General features: G+C 38.1%; 1 protein-coding gene across 4 annotated transcripts in view; it reads left to right on the top strand.

Annotated features, from left to right (window-relative positions):
• The window catches only part of DPYD (dihydropyrimidine dehydrogenase), a 578,647-nt gene that overhangs the window by 439,846 nt on the left and 117,904 nt on the right, over window positions 1–20,897 (top strand). For all 4 annotated transcript variants that reach the window (XM_088153490.1, XM_088153491.1, XM_088153492.1 and 1 more), the window contains 2 exons: window positions 8,331–8,451; window positions 9,287–9,406. In XM_088153490.1, coding sequence (XP_088009616.1) covers window positions 8,331–8,451; window positions 9,287–9,406 — 241 coding nt within the window. The remainder of the gene's footprint in view (window positions 1–8,330; window positions 8,452–9,286; window positions 9,407–20,897) is intronic.

Raw genomic sequence — 20,897 nt, 5'->3', positions numbered from 1 at the left:
ACAATGGCAAACCACTTCATTATTGTTCCCAAGGAAACATGTACAGACATTGCTGTAAGATTTGAATGCCAGATGATGAAATCCCGTTGTTAGGAAGGCACTGTTTTTGTTACTGTGAAAGAATATTCACCTGTCATGAGGAGATGGATGGGATCAAAGAAATTACTGATATGTCCTTGGAAGAGCTGCATGTTGTTGCTAGAGACTGGTCAAAATGGTGAGTCTTTGTCCATGTAGTAAATAGGAATCAAACTTGACTTGATGGCACATAACAAAGTACTGAGATAACAGATGTCATTCTTTTAAGTTTTTGGTTTCTTATCTTAGCTCACAGCGTGTTGCAGCTTTTAGCTCAAGAGTGATCTCAAATATTCTTGGTTCTAAGAATGTTCCTCATGATCCTACCCACCTACCTATTTTCAAGGCCAGAATCTTCTGCACCTTTTCTTAATCTCCTTGTTGCCTCAGTAGCCTAGAGACTACCTTCTGAAGATGCACACACTAACTTCAAAATTTGGTTCCGTAGGAAGTATGAAGTATCTGCCAGCTCCATTACTAATCATTTTAGTGTATGCTGAAAAACCGTATCATGTTGCTAGTTTTGAGGCAGGAATATCTGCAGGCTGGAAGGGTTAAAAAAGTCAACATGGTGGCCACAACCTCACAATTGAAGCACCATGCATTACATGCATTCTATGTGCAATATATGAAAAAACAGGATGGGACTTTGATATTATGGTTGGAGCTGCCTTTTTTACTTTTTTTATCCCCCCGGCAGATGTCCCCGTTTTGGGAGCAATACAGATAGTCCTTGGGTTACAATGGCAGTTAGCACTGGAATTTCCATCATTAAGCGATGCAGTCATAAAGCACAACATCATGTGACTGCATCACTTAGTAACAGCACTCCTGGTTGCTGTCATAACCCCAGGACCACACAGGTCATTAAGCAGGAAGAGGCAGGAGTCCCAGGCAGACAGGCTGGAGGGTGCCGCAGGTGCAACTTCTGTCTTTCTGTCGTATTCCCCATTGACTTTGCTTGTGGGAAGCCAGCAAGGAACATTGGAAATCGTGATTATGTTACCACGGGGATGCTGCAAGGACCGATCATAAGTCCCCCTCATTCAGCACCATTGTAATTTTGAACAGTCACTGAACAAGTAGTCATAACCCAAAGACTACCTGTATTTGGGTTCAAGAAAAAATTTAAGGCACTTTGGGAAATGACTACACAAATTCTGAACCACATTTAGTCATCTTTCTAATCTGCTTTTCTACCAAATTATTGTGGCTCCGGTTTTTGGCTATTATCAGTCTCCCTGACATCCCTATGACCACCTGTTGCACAAACCATCCAGTTATAGGTGGTTATATCATTCAGTTGATTCCTTCTATTCAGCACCATTATTACAGTTGCCTAAAAGAAACATGGAATCTTCTAAAGACCTAAAAACGTTCAGTATCTCTTCATGATTAATCCAAAAGTGATATCTTTTTAGTTGCCTTATTCTGGTTCAGTAATCCTAACAGCTTATGCTTGATTTCTTCTCCACCTCCCCATTTTTCAATTTGTACATTTGCTCTCATGGCCTACAACTCACCCCAACTTCTGAACTTTCCCAGTGTAGAGCAACCCATGCTCTGCTATTTCCATAGTAGCTTTTTTGGCAAACGCTACCATCTCTAACTTTATTTTTTCTATCTCTGTGGTACAGTTAATATTAGTACAAACATTATATCAATTTGTGTGTAGGAGCCATAACTTTAGAGGTAAATGTTTAAGCAGAGTATTCTCCATTCTAAGTAGATATTCCCCACTTGTTGAAACATACCACAACTGTGGAAAAGGTCACTTGTTCCTATATCAGTTGGGCTGTACTTGTGAATGGAAGATGCAACAATAATGTATTTCAAAAGTGGGGGGGGATTACAATGTCATATTTTCATATTGCATAGCACATGCTGTTTATAATATATATGCTACACATTATTGTTAAAATGTCTAAGCTAAGCAAATTGTCCCATCATCTGCATTCACACCATCTGACTTAGAGAGGTTCTTTCCTTTCTAAAGTGGGCCCTGTCAGGATATTCATAAGTGAGCAATGAAAATCGCAAGGATGCAGCTGCTTTCAGAACGCCAATGCAGCTGTAATGAATATTTCATGAAAGCTGCATGTGCAAGAGAGATCTCCATTTTTATTAGCTGGAAATTTGCAGACCTAAGTTGCTGGAGGTTTATTATTCATGTAAATACACCGTATGCCCTGTAGATGCACACAGTATGTGTCTTTGAATGTTTATGATTAATTATTAAAGCATTAAAAAATGCCAGAATAAAAAACACTGAACTTTTGCTAAATAAAAGACTCAGATCAAAAGCATTGCATAAAAGATTCTTAACTTAAGCACTATGGTTAGCCAATGCTATTTTTGAGTGGGTGTCACACATTGCCTTATTCAGAAAATGGATGATTTCTGCAAATTATTACTGTATGTATAAAAATTTATGTTAAATGGATAATGCAGGTAATAAAGTCAGGGTGAGTGATACTTCTGTACCCCAAAGAAATGGTGGTGTAGTTATTGTTGTTGCTGCTGCAGTGTCTTTGTTGTCATCAATAACATTACTATTCCACTATTCCTGCAATTCTTATTTTGCCCTCATAATCATCTTGTGAGAAAGAGTATATGATAAGTTAACCTGAAAGTCTCATGGTAGATGAGAAATTTAATCTTGGGTTCTCCAGTCCTCTACTGAATTTAGTGCACTGTCCTGCTTCTGTGACACTACAGCTCCTTCCTACTGAAATCTTAACTAGGACAAAATGTGATAAACAGGAAATAAATTCATTAACTTATTCAAGTGAGGTGTGCCAAGTTGCTAAGTTTTTAAGTAGAGATCTTTTCCTTTTGAGATACTTAATTAGTGGCTGTAAAAACATGGAAGGTATAAAGAATGGTAAGAAAGAGATGAACTAACACAAATATTTCTAGACAGACCTCTTTTTATCTTCCACCTTGCTTGGGACACTTTCTCATGCTGTATTTGCGATACTTCTAATCAACTCTCTGCCTACATGATCACATAATAACTGTCTGTTCATCAGCTGAGCCAACATTTCCTGTTCAGCAGTGGTTCAGCCAGGAAACAAGCTGAATGCATTTTTCCAGTGGAAGTGATACAGTACTCTGAAGTTTGAGGGTGAACCAATTTCCCATTAGTGGGATACCTTGCCTCAACCAGTAATCCTGCCTCCCAGTGCAGAGAGCCACAGAGATGAACTTGGAGAAACTGCAATGGCAGTTAGAAAAACATGACAAGAACAGGAAAAAAAAAAACATGACAAAGAAGCTCAGACTAGCTCTGCCTTAACTCTCCTGAATATAAGAAAAAGGGAAGGAAAATGTTGTCAGGCTTCAAGGTTCTATTACTGGAATCTATAAAATAGGGTTCCACTCATTCTTGTGGAGTTCGTTTCCTGAGATGGCCTACTTTGAAAGGCTGACACACAGCTCCTGGATTTTCCCCTCTTCCTGCAGAGATCAGGTCATTGTAGCTTCAGTCTTCCTTTCTACTGTTTAAAAAAAAAGTGAGCCAGAAGAATGGTATATAGTGGTGTGTCACCTTGGTGACCTGACAGTTAATCCTGATTGCAAACTCTCAGATGCTTTATGCACATATGCCATAAATAAGGGCAGGTTATAGTTAAATGCCTTCCTGACTACTATTGGCCAGTTGGAGGGTGCAGTAATTGCCTCATGTTTGAGATCAGCCAGTCTGGAGTAGTGGTTAAGGCATGAGGCTAGAAACCAGGAGACTATGAGTTCTAGTCCCACCTTAGGCAAGAAGTCAGCTGGGTGACCTTGGGCCAGTCACTCACCCTAGGAAGGAGGCAATGGCAAGCCACTTCTTGCCAAGAAAACTGCAGGACTTGCCCTGGCAATCATCAGGAGTCAATTCCAACTTGGGACATAATAAGCAGGGCCCACTCTACAAAGACTCACAGGGCCTTTTCCCCCCCTTAAAAGTAGAGGAGGTTTTTCATGAAAATAAGCAATCCCTACCTGCTAATCAGACATGGGCAAAACTGGAGAAAGGAAGAAAAGTCTAAGATAACTGGGCAATAAATGCTTATGGAATTGACACACCAATCAGGGACTTTAGACACCCATTTACTAATCAGCTGGCAAGTGCTATAATTTGGTTCAGGCCATCCAGGCTGCTACTGCTTCCTCTTCTTTTATTCTTTGTTCACAATTATTTTTCTCCTTTTCAGCTACAGTGACAAGAGGGCAAACAGCGATGGCTTCATTTTATTTTTCTGTGGAGGCATAGACAGAGAATGGGTGGGGAAGAAGAATCAGAATGGTAATTCATACCTTAAATAAGATTTTTATGACACAAACTGTATCCACTTAACAATGGTAATTGGACCAGAATTTCCATCATTAAGCAATGCGGTTGTAAAGTACAATGTCACGTGACCACATTGCTTAGCAACGGCAATCCCAGCAGTGCCCATTGCTGTTGTTAAGCAAGGATCACACGTCATTAAGCGAGGACCTCACATGACCATGACTTGAGACTTCCTGCTGGCTTCCCATAAGCAAAGTCAATGGGGAAGCTGGCAGGAAGTTGCAAGTTCCAGGCGGCTCACAGGCAGGGAGGAGGATGGGTGAGAACTATGGACTGAAGTGGGGGGGGTGCTGCGGTGAGTGCATGCGGGCTGGGGAGGGGGTGCTGCTGCACCATGCGAGTGCATGTGGGCAGGGGACAGGATGCTGCGGCCCAAGAGCGTGATACAGAGTATGAGTTCCCTGGGATCTCTTATTTCATAGCAGGGCTCCTTGGGAGAAAAAGCAGCAGGAGCAACTTGCAACCTTCCCTGCCGGTTTCCCCATTGACTTTGCTTGTGGGAAGCCAGGAGGGAAGGTTGCAAATGGTGATTATGTGACTGTGGGATGCTGCAGCCATCATAAGTGTGAGCCAGTTGCCAAGCGCCCAGATCACAATCATATGACCCTAGGGTGCTGCGATGGCCAGAACTTCGAGGACTAGTTCATCAAAACCACTTGTTCAGCACCGTTGCAACTTTGAATGGTCACTGAATGAGTGGTCATTACCAATACCACCTTAGCAGGTTAAACAAAGACAACATGTTTAAAGGGGGGAAATGCTTCCTCACAATTTTATACAACAATTAATGTCAAATCACGTGACCTGTAGTACTGCCCAAACTGATGGGTCTAGTTTCTTGAAGAAAAGGTATTATTGTGTTATTTTCCTCCCTTACACAAATGCTTATAATCTTGTCCATTCTACATTTTTATTCTTCAGCGCCTAAAAATGGATAAAGAAGACTGATTTTGCAAATAACTTACATACTATATATATATATATCTAACAATTCTATTTCATTTTTCCGTCAAGTTGTCTTTAACACATCAAATAATATTATTTCAGTTCTTACACAGAATTCTGTAACTTATAATTTTGTTGCATGTGTCTGTAATCTTAATTCAAAATTTCTGAAACTGTACACATTCGCACCAAATATATGTGAATGTGTCAAATTAGGCCTGTGTAAATCAGGCAAAAGCTGATATAAATTGGAAAATAATCTGCTTCAATGTTATGATTTGAATTCATTCAGAAAATCCATTCCATTTGACCATTCAAACCAAACAGTCAGATCAGTCTGAATATTTCCACAACCATATTAGAAATATTAGAATACATATTGACATTTTTACTGGTGGAGATGTACTTTTTGTACCTTTTAAACTTTCTTCTCCTCCAGAACCAAAACCTCTAATACTGTTTTTAATTGTGTAGCAAAATTGAAAAGGAATTTGAGAGAGTGTTTAATTTCTAAAAAGAGAAGTGTCAAGGGATGGGGAATTGGACAGTTGCCATCTTTTCTATAAATTTTTCCTTTTCATATCAGGCTGTGCATGTGTGAGAGAAAAATAAAAAGTGTAGTGGTAAGGCAGCACTTGCTCACCGAAAAATAGAACTCACTTTTCTTACTACATTGTTGGCTAGCAATAAAAGCAAAATAGTTTTGCACCTGTAGGAGTCAGCCGGGCATCTAGAAAAGACATCTAAGATTTCTCTCAGAAGTATACTGGCAGGTTTACAGACTAGTGGCCCAACTCTCAAGCCTAGAACCTGTATTCTGGAGAAGGAGATGTTTAGACTGCACTTGTTTGGGATTTATTAACATTGTTGGGGGCTTCATAGAATTTGGATATCTCAACATAAACCATCCTATAGAAGAGAACATACAGTATGTAGCTCAGGGTTGAACTGTGGAGTCCTTGGTGCTCTCTGAGCTCAGAGAGCACCAAGGATTCCATAATCCATCCTTTCCCCCAGATATGTTCAAACTGCCAACGCCTTGTTTTTACTTTCTGTTGCCATCCTGCCTTTGCTTTATAGTTCAGTTTGGTGGGGAAACCTTTCTCTTTCATTTTGGGATTTCTGAGACCTTTTTCATTTATTAAGATCATGTTATAAAATAGATTTTGAAGATTTTAACATAGTTTATCAGTAGTTGTCATAAAAGAGAAAGCCTCATTACCAAATTATAACATAAAGTAAAATTTATGTAATTAAAAAGCATTACTACTACAGAGCCATTATCAACTGAAGAGGCAGCTGATTATCCTCTGAAGGCTGTCCCATGAAGGAAGGAAGTGCTTCAAGATTTCTATTTCTGTCTTTAAAGAGTATAAGTTGATCTCTTTCTTTCCCATTTAGCTGTTTGTCATCCTGAACTTTTCATCAAAGGAGATGAGTATTCAGAAAAGCTTTGACCCTGTCAAAATAATTGCTGGGAGGTTATTTGGTGGACAGGTGGGTGGAAGAATAGTTAAATATCACCCTGCCAGCTAATTTAGGAAAAGGTTAATGTATATATCAGAACTTCCGATTTACATCAGGGATGGGCATTTTTTGAATCTTCTATAGAGTGATTCATGGATCAGTTTTTTTGTTTTGTTTTGCTTTTTAATTACACAATTGACTGTCTTATGCTAGACAGGTTCTGTAATAAACAAAGCTAGCTAAGGGATTGAGGGGATCTCAGGCAAGATGTCCTTCAGGGATCATTTCCATTTTGGTGGAACCACCATCATTGTGAACTTAATTTCTGCACTGCCACAAAACATATCATTGGGGAAAATCTTAAATGGCAATTGATAGCTAATCACAGTTGATGTGAATGCCCTAGAAGAGATCAGGGATCAAGGTGCTGATGCCAAGCTGATAACAAAGTTCTGCACTAAGGTATACAATAGCATTCCCTAGTTAGATCAATTTAGAAATTACATATATGTTACAAAATAAATAACAAGGAAGAAAAATAATTTAACATTGCTCAAAATTAGCCTACAACCCTGGTATGTCCTGGAGCTGTCCTATCCAAATATTAACCAAGTCCAGCCAACAAGGCTATCCAGGAGGTACCACCTTCAGAGACTATATATGTAATTCATTGCAATTCCTTTATGTAAAGCAACAAAAATGTAAGTAAAAATAAGTGAATACAGTTAAATTAATAAAGTTCTTATTTCAACATTTTGACAAAATAAAATCTATATCCAAGATCAGGTCCAGGTACCAAGTGTTTCAGTGCATCCATGATTGGTATGCTACCCATTGAACTGTACCTACTGAATTTTGGCAGTTTTCATCGGGAATCATGGCATTTGTAGTTGATCTCAATGTGCTCAGAACAGTTATTTTAGATTGTAGAGATGGCTACTGGTGAGGCAGGGTTCTTCTCTCCACGTTTTTCTTGTCTCTTTTAATTGATACATGTTTTGCTTCCGCTTTCTCCTTCCTCCCTTCCACCATGCTTGTAAAATAGTGTTGGGAAAGGCTAACAGGTGAAGGTATGTACTTGTAAATGGCAGTCTGTTTCAATTTCAAAGTACATATGGTTCTTGTTTATCTAAAAACGGGTCAATTGTTCTTCAGGGGGGCGGTATTTACATTTTTGAAATATATTTCTCTAAGAAAAGTCTAATCTCTTACAATGGTTTTCTTCTGCTGATTCACATTTTTTTTTAAGATTCCAAACTGGAGACTGCCTAATTCTACATGACACAGCCACCCTTTACAGTTTTACTATGCTTTAGATATCTAATCTATTTTAGTATAGTTTTTCCATACTACTTAGAATGTTGACATAGCTAAATTAATGAGGCAAAGCAGAGTATTGAAATATAATTTCTGAAAACTACAGGAAAGCAGACTGTTGGAAAGTTTTGATCACATTACTTTTAATTATGCACTGTATTCATCTGACCTATTTGAACAGGATCCAGAGCTGGTGCGCAACATCTGTCGTTGGGTGAGACAAGCTGTTCAGATTCCTTTCTTTGCCAAGCTGACTCCAAATGTCACAAACATTGTGAACATTGCAAGGGCTTCTCAAGAAGGTAACAAATTCAGATATATCCCCATTTCACTGTTGTTGTTTTTAAATTTGCAACTTGATGGATTCCAAAATTCTGAGAAATAGGGAACATAATAAGATTTACCATTTTTTTTTCTTTTCTCCCCATTTTCTGAGCACAAAAATTAATGTGGAACAACACAAGTGAAACTACAACTTGAGTCATACATTTTCTGGACTTTCACCTGCTAATTATTAGAGTATTGCCAAGCAAATAAGTGGTCTGGCCTTGTTCATCCTTGCTTCCTTTCAGCACTGAAAAAGGTTTGGAAGCTTTTTGGGAGGTTCTCCAGAAGCTCTCGGTGAGTTCTCTTTCTCACTGAGGTCACCTTCTTTGTATTTGCCATGTGGTCAGTTGCTGTTATTCCTTACTTACTATTACTTGTCCCAAAGAGTATTGCCAAGCAAATAAGTGGTCTGGCCTTGTTCCTCCTTGCTACTTTCAAGCTTGCTATTTTCTCTTTTTGGGCCACAGTATGTGGGCAGGCGACCCAGAGAGAGGAGTGGTGATGAAACATATTCAGGGCTCCTGATAGTTATCTTTGAGTGGGACATGTGATGATGAGGGTGTACATGCACTTAACAGCTAATCCAGGCCCTGTGAACAATGTACATCAGGATTGACATTGTACATAATGTGCTATTTTAAATTCTCTCTGCGAATGTTGAAAATAATATTAATGCTATGATGATGAATTGTGGACCTGACATGTTTTAATAGCTAGAAAGCTTCATCATCTAATTAGTACTACCATGTAACAATTTCCGTAACTTGCTGTGTTAACATGCTTATTAAGCTATCACTAAATTTGTGGTAGGTGGTGCAGATGGTGTTACAGCCACCAATACCGTGTCGGGGTTGATGGGACTGAAAGCAGATGGCACGCCTTGGCCTGCTGTAGGGCTCAGGAAAAAGACCACATATGGTGGAGTATCAGGTAGGCATTGCTCTTTCTTATTAAAAATGCCTTCTTTGAGGCCTGGAATCACCAAGAGATACTTTTAACGTGACTAGAATATTGTGTCTGTTGTATTCTTAAGTTAGTTGCCGGTCGGTGTTTCCTAACAGTCATGACCGATGGAACAGAGTGACTGTGAACAGTCATGGGCTGCCCTTTCCTTAATGGTGAAACACTGTAGCAAAATGCAGTGATGGGGTCACCCTTGAGGAACGGGGGAAGTCTCTCTTCTCTTACGACCCACATTTTTCCTGGGATTTTTCATTCTGTCACAGTTGTCAGGGCACATGTGAGACAGAGGCTAATCAAAGGGCATTGGAAGAAGAAAAATATAAACATTCCCAAACGTGTAGTTGTGTGGGGTTTTTAAGTGTACTGCACTCCATGTCCCCCTCCCTGCCGTAACCTGCCTTCGTAACACATTTCCATAAACACATTTCCTCTGCTATATTCCCCAAACTTCACTGATCTAATATTTCCTCATGTTTATCCCTTTGTGGTACATACCGTACACCCAGCACTCCATACCGTGGATTCTAGCGTAGAATGTTATTTTAGGTCCTCTGGTGGGGGAGGGGGTAAAAGTTGGTGGACAATAGTGCAGAGCTTTATTTTCACTGATGGATTAATCTGTTTGACCCCATGGCCTCAGTTGCTGTGACACCATGAACCTGGGCCTGCAGAGACAATGCCGGGAGCTTCTGGACTGTAGTGGTATGGAGATTAGTCTCCTTGGAGATATAAACAGTGGTAAATATTCATAGCATAATGGTATCCCACTGTTTGAGCAAAATGCAGCTGAATCAGGCCAAATATATGTGGTGGAAGCCAGACAGACAAAAGAAAACAGCCTTCTTTCATGCAGTTCTATTATTCAGATAAACACTTCCTATTTTAAAAGAAGCATTTAAAATAAATACTTTAAGTATATAAAGAAAGACATGGGTTACTTAAACCAGTTCCTCTTCCATGCCTGTGGGGTGTTAGGGATGGGGGGTGGAGGCGGGCAGAGATACAAAAAGACTGACAGGGAAGGCAGAGGGAATGCACTTGCATACTCTTGGGGTTTAAGTACTTCCTACGCTTTATTATCCCATTTCAATTTTTTCCAGGCTGCCATGTTGACAGCAAAAGAATAAAAGAGGTCACCAAGGGTGCTGAGCATTAAAAATTAATAAAAGAACTATTGCAGTAGTATTTTATATAAGTAACGTGATTTGGTGGTGTGTGTGGTTTTTTCCCCACTTTCATTCATTTCAAACTGCCATTTCTGAATATTCCTTTATCGCTTGTCTGTCCAATAAAACTATAAAATTGCTGTATTATGAAAAGCATGTCCTCTGTGCCACAAATTTAAAGCATGTTTATAGTACCGATTATAGTGGCACCTGAACCCTTTACCCTGCCTGTCCCCATTTCCATAGTAAAGCTCTATTTTCATGGTTGAAAATTCATTTCATTTATTTACAGGGGAGATATATATGATTGCCATTTGAAAAGTCCCAGTATGTGAGAAGTAAGGGAAATTTCTCCTCCAAATTTCAGAATAATAGTATTTTTGTAATGTAGTTTTAACGTTTTAGCATTTACAGTATTAACACATGAAGGGTGGTTGGGAGGATAAAATTAACAAAGCCAGCATCTAGCCAAATCATCATAAAGTCCCACTCGTTTCAGTGGGAGATAGATCACCAGATAAATAACTCTTCAATTAAGCTCTAAAAATTGGTAGATTTAGTAAACTAAATGACTGAATAAAATTCCCAACATTTCATTAAAAGCATGTACAGTTAAGATAGTGGTAAAACAATTTCAAACATAGCCACACTATTTTCCATTTTTTGCAAGCAGAAAGACATACTTTGTTGCTCTATTTGTTTGGTAAAGAGTGGGCTAGGATGTCAAGGGGAAGTTAAAGTCCCAAGAGTTTCCAGAGTTAGTGTCAAACCCCGGCTGTTTGGGATAAACCTGTCACTTATGTTGTACAAACAGAATTGAGTGGTTTAAACGAACTTCAGTCCCTTCTCCCTGCTTCCAAACAGAGACCAAAACATAGAAGGGCCACAACCAACTGAATTTCTTTAGGCATTTTCATTTTTCCTGCCGTGACTGGCAGTACTTCAAATATGACCTCTGCAAGACTGAATGGGTCATCCACAATTGTGCCAACTTATGAAGGGGAGGGAGTAATTTTCTCAGGGAACAATGATTTGGTCAGTCACATCTGACCAGAGTGTATTGCAAGAAGTAGGTATGGATGTAAGCATTCAGCCTTTCACTTTGAGTTCTTTTATATTTTCCTTAGAAGGTTAACTTGATGTTTTCAGAAATTAGAGCCAGAAAGAACTTTGACCCAAGCATAGTTGTGCCTCTGATATCAGCCAAGTAGTAAGATGTATATTCTGGTCTAAAGGAGACCTGGTTAGCATTTTGTAATTCTGGTTCCTACCAGTCATATTGGCCCCCTAAGTGCCTGCTTACACTGATATAGCATATATCCTATTGTAGGTGCATCTACATCCTAAATCCAGTGAGCCTCCCTGATCTGTTCAATGCATGGTAGATCATAGTGCAATGATCACTTAAGTCTATCTTAATCATGGAAATTAAATCCAAATTAAAACACTGACAGTATATGGCTTCCAACCTCTGCTTGAATATGCCCATGAAGGAGAGTTCAGTAACACTCTGAATTGGTTCAAGGAGCTATTACTGTTAGGAGTTTTCTTCCTAATATTCAACTGGAACCTAAAATCATTTATTCCATGTCCTGTCCTGTGCAGTGTACTTTCCCCTGTGCAACATGCTTTCAGGTGTTTCAAGAATGCTATCTTATCAGACTTCTTTTCTCAAGTCTAAATATTTCCAGTTCCTCCAGTAATATGCAGTCTTATACAGTCTTTTCAATAGTCTCTGCTTCCTCAACAGATAGCAATATCCATCCCCCTATAATGGGAACTGGGAGCTCTTGGAACAGACTGCAGCTATTCACACTACATAGGTCAAATGCACAGTCCTCCAGAACACACACAACTTCTGTGGTTGGTTGCCTTCGAGTCAGTGTTGACTACTGTCAACTGCCTGAACAAGTCTCAGCAGTTTTCTTGACAAGATTTCGGAAGTGGTTTGCCATTGCCTCCTTCCTAGGGCTGAGAGAGAGTGACTGGCCCAAGCCCAGGAGGCTTTGTGCCTAAGGCGGGACTAGAACTCATGGTCTCCTGGTTTCTGGCCAGATGCCTTAACCACTACACCAAACTGGCTCTTAGCTTTTCTAGTGATTCTTAAAAGTGTCATTATTGCTAGATCAGCAGATCAGTTTTCTGTAAGAGCTGGCATAACTTACTATCCAGTTATTTCTGATTGATAAAGGACTAAAGGTATTGCTATATGACTTTCAAAACATGGCAGAACTCTGTTCATGAGTTCAAAATAAACCCTTAAAGAAGGCAGATGTGCCACGTACCCAAGCCCTTCTTTTAGTATTATTCCCTATCACCAAAGCACATTACTTCAGGACTCTGTGTTTCATCATACTTGGTTGTGTGTGTGAATGGATTTTAAAATAAGCACCAATTAAATTTGTCTCCTATTTTGCCCTAAGAATATCAAGTAGAACATAGCCACTTTTTTTTTTTTTTTGGAAGATTTCCATTTAGAAGGATTTATAGCTCAAACTGTCTCACTGCAGTTCTTTCCATGCTATGCAATTGTAACTACAAACTGTTCTATAGGTGGAGAGCCTGCTGTTTGTGTTCTACTATGCTATTTTTGTATTACTGAAATAAATTATTCTAATAGGATTAGTTCTAAATTATAGATTTGTAAAAGTAATATAGTGTGCATTACGGGGGGGGGGGCGTTAATAGAAAAGCCTATATTCCACAATCAATGACAGCTAAGTAATATCAGTAAATAATTTAAATATTTATTCAGGTTTACTCATCCTATATTATGACTTTAGGTCATATTTTATAATAGGATCATAGATCTTCCTCAAAGTATATACAGTAGGATGATTATTTTACTTCTAAAAGCTTTGGTAGAAATTGGAGTTTTATTCATATTACTTAACATAAAGTTTATTTTAGTTCATAATATGAAACATGGACAATATGAATTGCCCATGTTGGTATACTGAGAGCAAGATCTGCCAAACATAAAAGGATATATGTTTCAGTGTATGGGATGACTCTCATTCTAAAAAAATGCAATCTGTCTGAAGTTGTGTTTATTCCTCACTGTCTCAGCATTTTCAATCCTGTAAAAATGCATCTTTTTTGCCAGGTTTTTAATTGTTAATTAATGCTTAGCATGGGCTGTAATGTACATTTTGCCTTTTTGGGTTCTGGTTTCTTTTGTAATTTGTCAACCTCCTCAAGTGTTTGCCCGAGTAGGAGCATACATCAAATAAATAAACTGATCCGTAGGGACCACATTCTAGCAACTTTATTGTTCCATTTCAGGTGATACAGACATTTTGCATAAAACAATGTAAAGCATGGACCAGTGCCAGCTAAATCCTTGCTCCTGAGATATATGTGCTTCTTTTTGGATAGGGTAGCTTACATTGATTTCCCAGACAACTTATATTTCAAGCTCTGTCACAGCTAAGAGCTATTTAGTCTGAGCAAGGTGTCTGTGATGCTTATGCATTGTCAGAACTAAACAGAACTACACTTCAACTTTGTATCATCAACTTGTACTTCACCAAATGAACTCTGTGGTGTGGCTTTGTTCTACTAAGTATGAGAAGGATGCCTCCTTCATGAAACCTGTATTAGCAAAACTGTCTTAGTCATGAAAAAGTTGGCTGAATGGGTGGGCACATGCGTGGGTGCCCACACATAGATTGGCTATCTGGAAAATATTTAACGAAAAGTTATTTTAAAAGTGCATTGATCCAGAGTTGGCAAACACACACATGCATGCATGCTAAGAATTTTGACAAAGTTCCTAATGTATAAGACCTAGAGATTTGAAATTTCTTTTTTTTTTTTCCAGTTAGTATGATGGTCTTTCACAGATTGATAATGACTTCTGGGAGGGTATTTTTTGTTTGTTTGATAAACTCTTTTGTGGTTAAAATTAACAGCCATTTATAATATATTTATTTGGGGTTTTAGTTGTTAATTTATATACTGCCTTTTCCCAAGAGACCAGGTGGTTTATACCCATGAAAATACAATGAAAACAACTAATAATCAATGAAATTCATATTCCTGATTTAAACATCCCAAAATAAGTATATACATAACACCACATACAAATCCAGAACCCAGTCCAGGCAGCCCAACAGTCTTAATTCCCAAAGGCTTAGCAGAACAAAAGTACTTTGGCTACCTTCCTATATCTGTAAGATAGGGGGCCAATCCAACCTTGGGGGAAATTATTCCACAACAGTGGGGCTTCAACAGAGGACTGTCCCCAGGCTCCCACCTCTTTAATCCCATGTGGGCTGGAAACCAAAGCAGCACCCCCTAAAACAGCAAACAGGATGAACAGATTCTGCTTGAAGAAGGTGACCCCAAATATAACTGGAAGCCAAGCCATGTTGAAAGGCTTTTATATGTAAGCACCAGCATTTTGAATTGCCCTTAGAAACCTATAGGCAACCAAAGCAGAGCCCTTAGAACATAGCTCATTCTGCTGCAGTAGCTGCATTTTGAATCAAAAGCAGCTCCAAGAATTGCTTATTATAGAAGTCTAAATCGGAGTTAAACCAGGCTTCCCATTTCAAAAAGGACTTCAGCTGAGCACTAGCTAAAGCTGGAAAAATGTCCTTGGGCCATTTCTGATCAAGTAGAGCCATGCATCCAGGAGGGCCCCCAAGGTCTGGATTATAAGATTAGGGAACCTGTGACCCCATCCAGAGCCAATATAGAAACTAGAATAGCATCAGGATATTTAATGCGAACAATACCTCTGAATTGCTGGGGTTCACCTTCAACATGTTTTGTTTTATGCCACCTCCGTTCACCCCAGGATAATGAAATAAAACTGATTATCATCAACATGTTGATGATATCCCATGCTGAACTGAAAGATAATACCTTCCAGTGGTTAATGAGCACCCAGCAATAATGCACACACATACACAAAACATTCACACACACATTGCTTTATACTGCATTATTATTTCAAACAAACAAAGCAATATTAGCATTCACCAATTTCTACTTTTTTTGAATATTTAACCATTAGCTATCATTTTACAAAAGAGTCTTTGGTAGCAGTGTATTTAATCCAATAAATGGATAAGATATTAAAATCACATTGTCTGCGTATAATGAGAGAGAGAAAGGAAGACCAACCCTTTTGTCTTGGGAAAAATCTGTCACAGAGTTTGGAGACTATGTTACTGCTAGATAATAAAACTTAAAAGGCAGTTGTCTTTAGTTGAGAGGATGTGTAAAACTAATATAGAAATTATACTTTAAATCAACTTTTCCAAAGACCCATTACTTTAAATGTCAGAAAATGTACATGTATAATGAAACATGAAAATTATGTTCATAATCCTCCCATAGCATCTGTACACTCTTCTATAAGAACACTGAAAAAATATAAATCATTAGGTAAGAACTCATCTCACCTTAACAGAGCTTTGCTAGGTAGTGTGTCAGGATTCATTAATCTCTAGTCACTCTTTCAACAACTAGTGGGCATGTTTTTCAACTATTTTGGTTGCCCAATATCTTAAAAGCATGTCTTGGATTAATATCTACTTTGGTTTTTAATAGCCTATTAATCAAGGATTTATATTTTTCACTCTTTGTGGAAATTTATGATACAGTTAACTAAGGAACAGTCATATTTTAAAGGTTAATCATACTCCTTACTTGCAACACTTAATTTCAGAGGAACTGCTTTGTTCTCATGAGTAATAAAAATATTTAAGCAATTGTATAATGCTTTCCAGAGGTTTTATTCTAAACTTGAGACAAAACACACTGGTTTGGTCCTGTTTTTGAGCAGCATTGTTTTAAGTATTCCAGCTGTTCTGACTGCTGCAATTGATGTGCTGTTTTGAAAGCTGTGATTCAGTTATTTATCTATTATTTCCAATCTCACCATTACAGTTGGAGGGGCTGGTTCCATCTCTCTTGCTGTTGGGTATGACTAAATAATCTATCATGGGCGGGGGGAAGCAGCAGTTGTCTAAATACATGCTTAGAGCAGGTGTTGCTGGTGATGGAACATAGTTCCTGATTCACCCATTAGACAGGATGCTGCTGCATCTCCATGCAGAGGAAATATTGTGTGGCTTGTTCAAAAGATGATCATTGATAAAAACCTTTCAGTTGCCTGCCTGCCTTCCCACCCGGCCTCCTACTAATAATTCTTTGCTACGGAGAAGATAGCGCTCATGGGTTTTCATGTGCACATTATGTTATGCTTTCTGCCTTCCTTTGCACAAAAGTAGCCATAAGGCAAATGGAAAGAAATGCATCTGTACACACTGTGTGCTTTATGCAAGTGTTGTTAATGTTGTTGAAGTTACGAGGTTGTAAGACGTAAATGTAAAAACTCTGTTTTAGTTAGTGGAAATTGTGTGGGCAGTATGCGCTATGGATATGAACTTGCCTTTTGTGATGTTGAGCTTCTAGGGTGTATACTAAAATGAAAAGACTATTGTTTTTGTTGATTTGTTGAACACCGCTGCCTAGTAAATGCAGAAGCGTTAATATAGAACATTGTTTTTACTGCTGTTAGTGTGGTTATTCATGCACTAGCTTAAGCACTTTTTTTTTTGTTTTTTTTGCAGCTACTCCTAGTAGAAATAATTACATCAATCCAGCAAATGTGCTGCTCTTTGCTGCGGAAAACCGTGCCTGTTAAGCAGGCTACAAAAAACACTCCAGCTAAAGCTTTGCATCCGTTGCATGTTATGGAGTTGTTTAAAATCTTTTCAACTGTTTTTAATTCATTGCCTAAGAAATTCTGCATAGGTTGGAGAGAAAAATAAGTGAACAAAGGGCTTGTTCCAACTTTTCACTGTTTCCTATGACCAGTGTACTCAAACTGTTTAGAATTTCATTCTATAAAGCCTACAGAAGGTATCCTGAGTTTTGTTCTGTTAGGACATCGCCAACTCAGAATATTCTGATAGAACATTTCAAGAGGGACTGTTTTGTCCTATCTAGTTTGAAATAAAATATATTTTCGCTGTTATCCAGCCTTTGCTACATGTACATTTTGTCTGTAAGTCTTTTCAGTAGCACTGCAGCTTAGGTCAGCATAACACTGTAAGGCATTAGTACAGACTGGAAGCTTGGCAACAACATCTTGCCAGTGGTTGCAGAATGGCTTTATACCTGCAAGACTTTCACGCCATTGGAATTTCAGCCAAGAAATTCCTGACACATAGTTCAAAGTAGTTATTTCGCAATACAACTTCTATAACAATATCTGCTGTTCCTTCCAAATAACAATAAAACATGGGCCTTTTTCATTGAGATGAAAGTAGATCACATTCATTCATTCATTCATTCATTCATTCATTCATTCATTCATTCCTGCATAAGTTGTTTCCTTTAAAGTTATTAGAGGTCTGATGTTGAACACATATTTTAGGGAAGAAAAAGCTAACAGTGCTTCTCAGTGGTCTCCTGACTGTTTTGTGGCCAACTAGATCAGAATCCCCACATTTTAACAACGTTATTTATCCACCAGTGTGCATCCCTTCACCCCCAGTAGCATCTTTTTAAAATGTCAGAAAGAACTTTTAACTTTAGAGTTTAAAAAATAATCAAAGACTCAAATGCTAGGGTTGTCTGTGTGTGTGTGTATGTGCATACACACACAAATACATAAAATGTTTTGTTGAACTTTCTAGAAGGAAATCATTTTCTACACAATCAAGAACATGGCACTAGGATTTTGGCGAACCCTTCATTTAAAAAAAGAAATTATGATTTGTATTCTATTTGCATAATGCATCAAATTATGATTAATAAAATTTAACGGTGGTTTGGAATGATGCCTACAATGACAAATCATGGTTTGCAAATGACCAGTGAGCCAGAGTCTGAAGTCATGGTTCCAAATGAGCTGCATATTATGATTTCTGCTACCTATGGTTTGGCATGAGTGCTGAACTGAAAAGTCAAAGCAACTATCTCTGAAGATTGCTGAACCATGGACAAAGAATGATCTTAATAACTTGAGTGCTAAACAGATAACAGTAAAAGTGAACAAGCAACTCTGACCCAATATTCTAACAGTACATTTGAGAACTTGAAATGTTAGGGCTTCAGTTTAACTCTTATGCTTTAGCAACACTTAAAAAAAGGGTTCAGTTAATTAAGAGTTACATATGTTTCTTACTTGCTTTACTTTACAAATCCCTAAACAATTAACAATGCTAGATAGCCAGAATTCACCACATCCAACATGTGAATGTACTTATTTATTATCTTATTAGTGTGCCCAGTAAGCGGAATTCTCCGGATGAATTACAAAAGCTATTTTAATTTTTTTAAAAGTAAAAATGGTTAAAGACCACACAGAGACAAATCTATAAATAAGTTAATATCCAAATGCAAGGTGACTCTTAAAAAACTGGATTCTAGTGAAACAGAGTGAATATTGCTGGCACTGGTTCCTGCCAGCTCTGTACCCATTCACCATTTTCCTTGGAGGGCAAGCAGGGGCCACAGATACGGTGGACCCAATTCAGCCAATATTCTTATAGAGGCTTGCTTCTTCTGTTTTATCTACCCTTAGCTATTCCCATTCACAGGAAAGAGTGAGAGGAGGGTAAAGCAAAGCAATAGAGAAAGGAGTGGGATATTGCTTTATGGGTTATCCTTATGCTGAAAGTCTCCATTCCTCTAGGGATGTATCTGTTGGTGTCATTTAATCATCTACAACTAATTGAAATGTACAAACCACCTTCAAAGCTAGCCCCAAATACAATTTAATGGCAATAATGAAGAGTTGTAACAGATTGGGGCAGCTTATACATTTTATAAATTAACCAACCAACCAACCAAAGATTTCGTTTAGAATCTATAACTAACATCAGGCTACTCCTGTCTAGTTAGCACTGCAGCTGGTACATTAGCCAAAGGTGATTAAAGGTGCTTCTAGTCTCCTGGATCATGTTTGGTGTTAGTTGTTAAAGTGGATCCAGAAAGTTCTACTGCACTGGTCTGGGCCATGTATATTCTGCAAAATAAAGGACTATCTTACATTTGGAAACAGGAAAAAAACAACCCTAAAATAAGGATTAATTCCATGTATATCCTGCATCCTATATGAATCAACCTCAATTTTGGCTTCACACGACCTTTGTCAATAAGATTGGGTAAAAGAAGTGACTAAACCTAGTGAACTTAATGACTGAATGGAGATTTCAGCCACTTCTCCTTTCCCAAGTGGGGGAATCAGGTGTTACAATATACTGGCCCTTTCAATCCAGATTCTGCATCACAAATGGGCTACTATTGTGACTTGACAAAATCATCTAATTAACTATATAATCCTATAAACTCAGCTTTGAAGTAAGTCCCATTGGGTTAAATAAAATTTATTCCAAGATAAATATGAATTAGAATATAGTCTAAATTTCCTTATTTGGGAAAAATACTGGTAGCTAAGTTAATCGGGAGAAGAACACTGTATTTTCCATACTTAATCTTTGGACTAGGTTGTGCACAGATTGGAGGATTAAGTTCAGAGGATCAACCTAGAACTTCTGAAATGCTCAAAACAGAGTCTAATTTAATTTCTTTAAAACAGATATTTCACAAATAGTCTGATTTGATTCCATTAAAATAGCTGTTTGTGTGTCCTACTTTCTAGCATGGGAGAAACACAAATAGCTGAAACATTTTGTTTTAAGCTCAGTGAGATATATTTTTTAACCAAGCTAGATGTTTTTCATTAATTAGGTTTCATCAAAATCCATAGAAACTTTAGCACTTTGTGTTTCTAAACCTTTTTGAGAGAATTGGAGGAAAAGTTGATGAAATTTCTAGCAAGTAGTGACTTATGATATCCCTTCTTGTGAGTGGGAAAACTAATTGCTGAAGCAATTTTAACTATTCAGAACAAGTGGCAAAGTTCATAAGCCAACAAGAATCAGAATGTTCAAATTACTACTTTGGGGCAATTGAGCAATACAGATGGCAAAAGGTGGATAAAATTGTAGAGAGAATTGGCATTCATTATATCCAATAAAAAATCATATCCTTTAAGTATGAATAGTGTCAAGAGAATCTGGAGAAATCATTCAGGAACTTAGTGATTATGTACTAAGCAAAAAGCAAAAGTCTTCTATGAAATAAGCAAGTTTTGTAGAAGAAGAGAAAGAGCAAAACAGTATAGTCACATAGAACAAATAATGAGAATGGAGACATAATCTCCATATGATGCTATCACTGTCTTAGCCTACTTACCTAATTCCTAAGTACATTCTGAACTGAAGGGATATCTTCAGATCCCTGAAGTCCAACTAATAGTCCTC

This window comes from Python bivittatus, unplaced genomic scaffold (genome assembly GCF_059951505.1).
Source record: "Python bivittatus isolate LINGU-HERP-01145 unplaced genomic scaffold, Pbiv_v1 ctg000700_np1212, whole genome shotgun sequence".
Lineage (NCBI taxonomy): Eukaryota > Metazoa > Chordata > Lepidosauria > Squamata > Pythonidae > Python > Python bivittatus.
The sequence above is the reverse complement of the archived record's forward strand: the minus strand, read 5'-3'. Positions and strand labels throughout refer to the sequence as shown.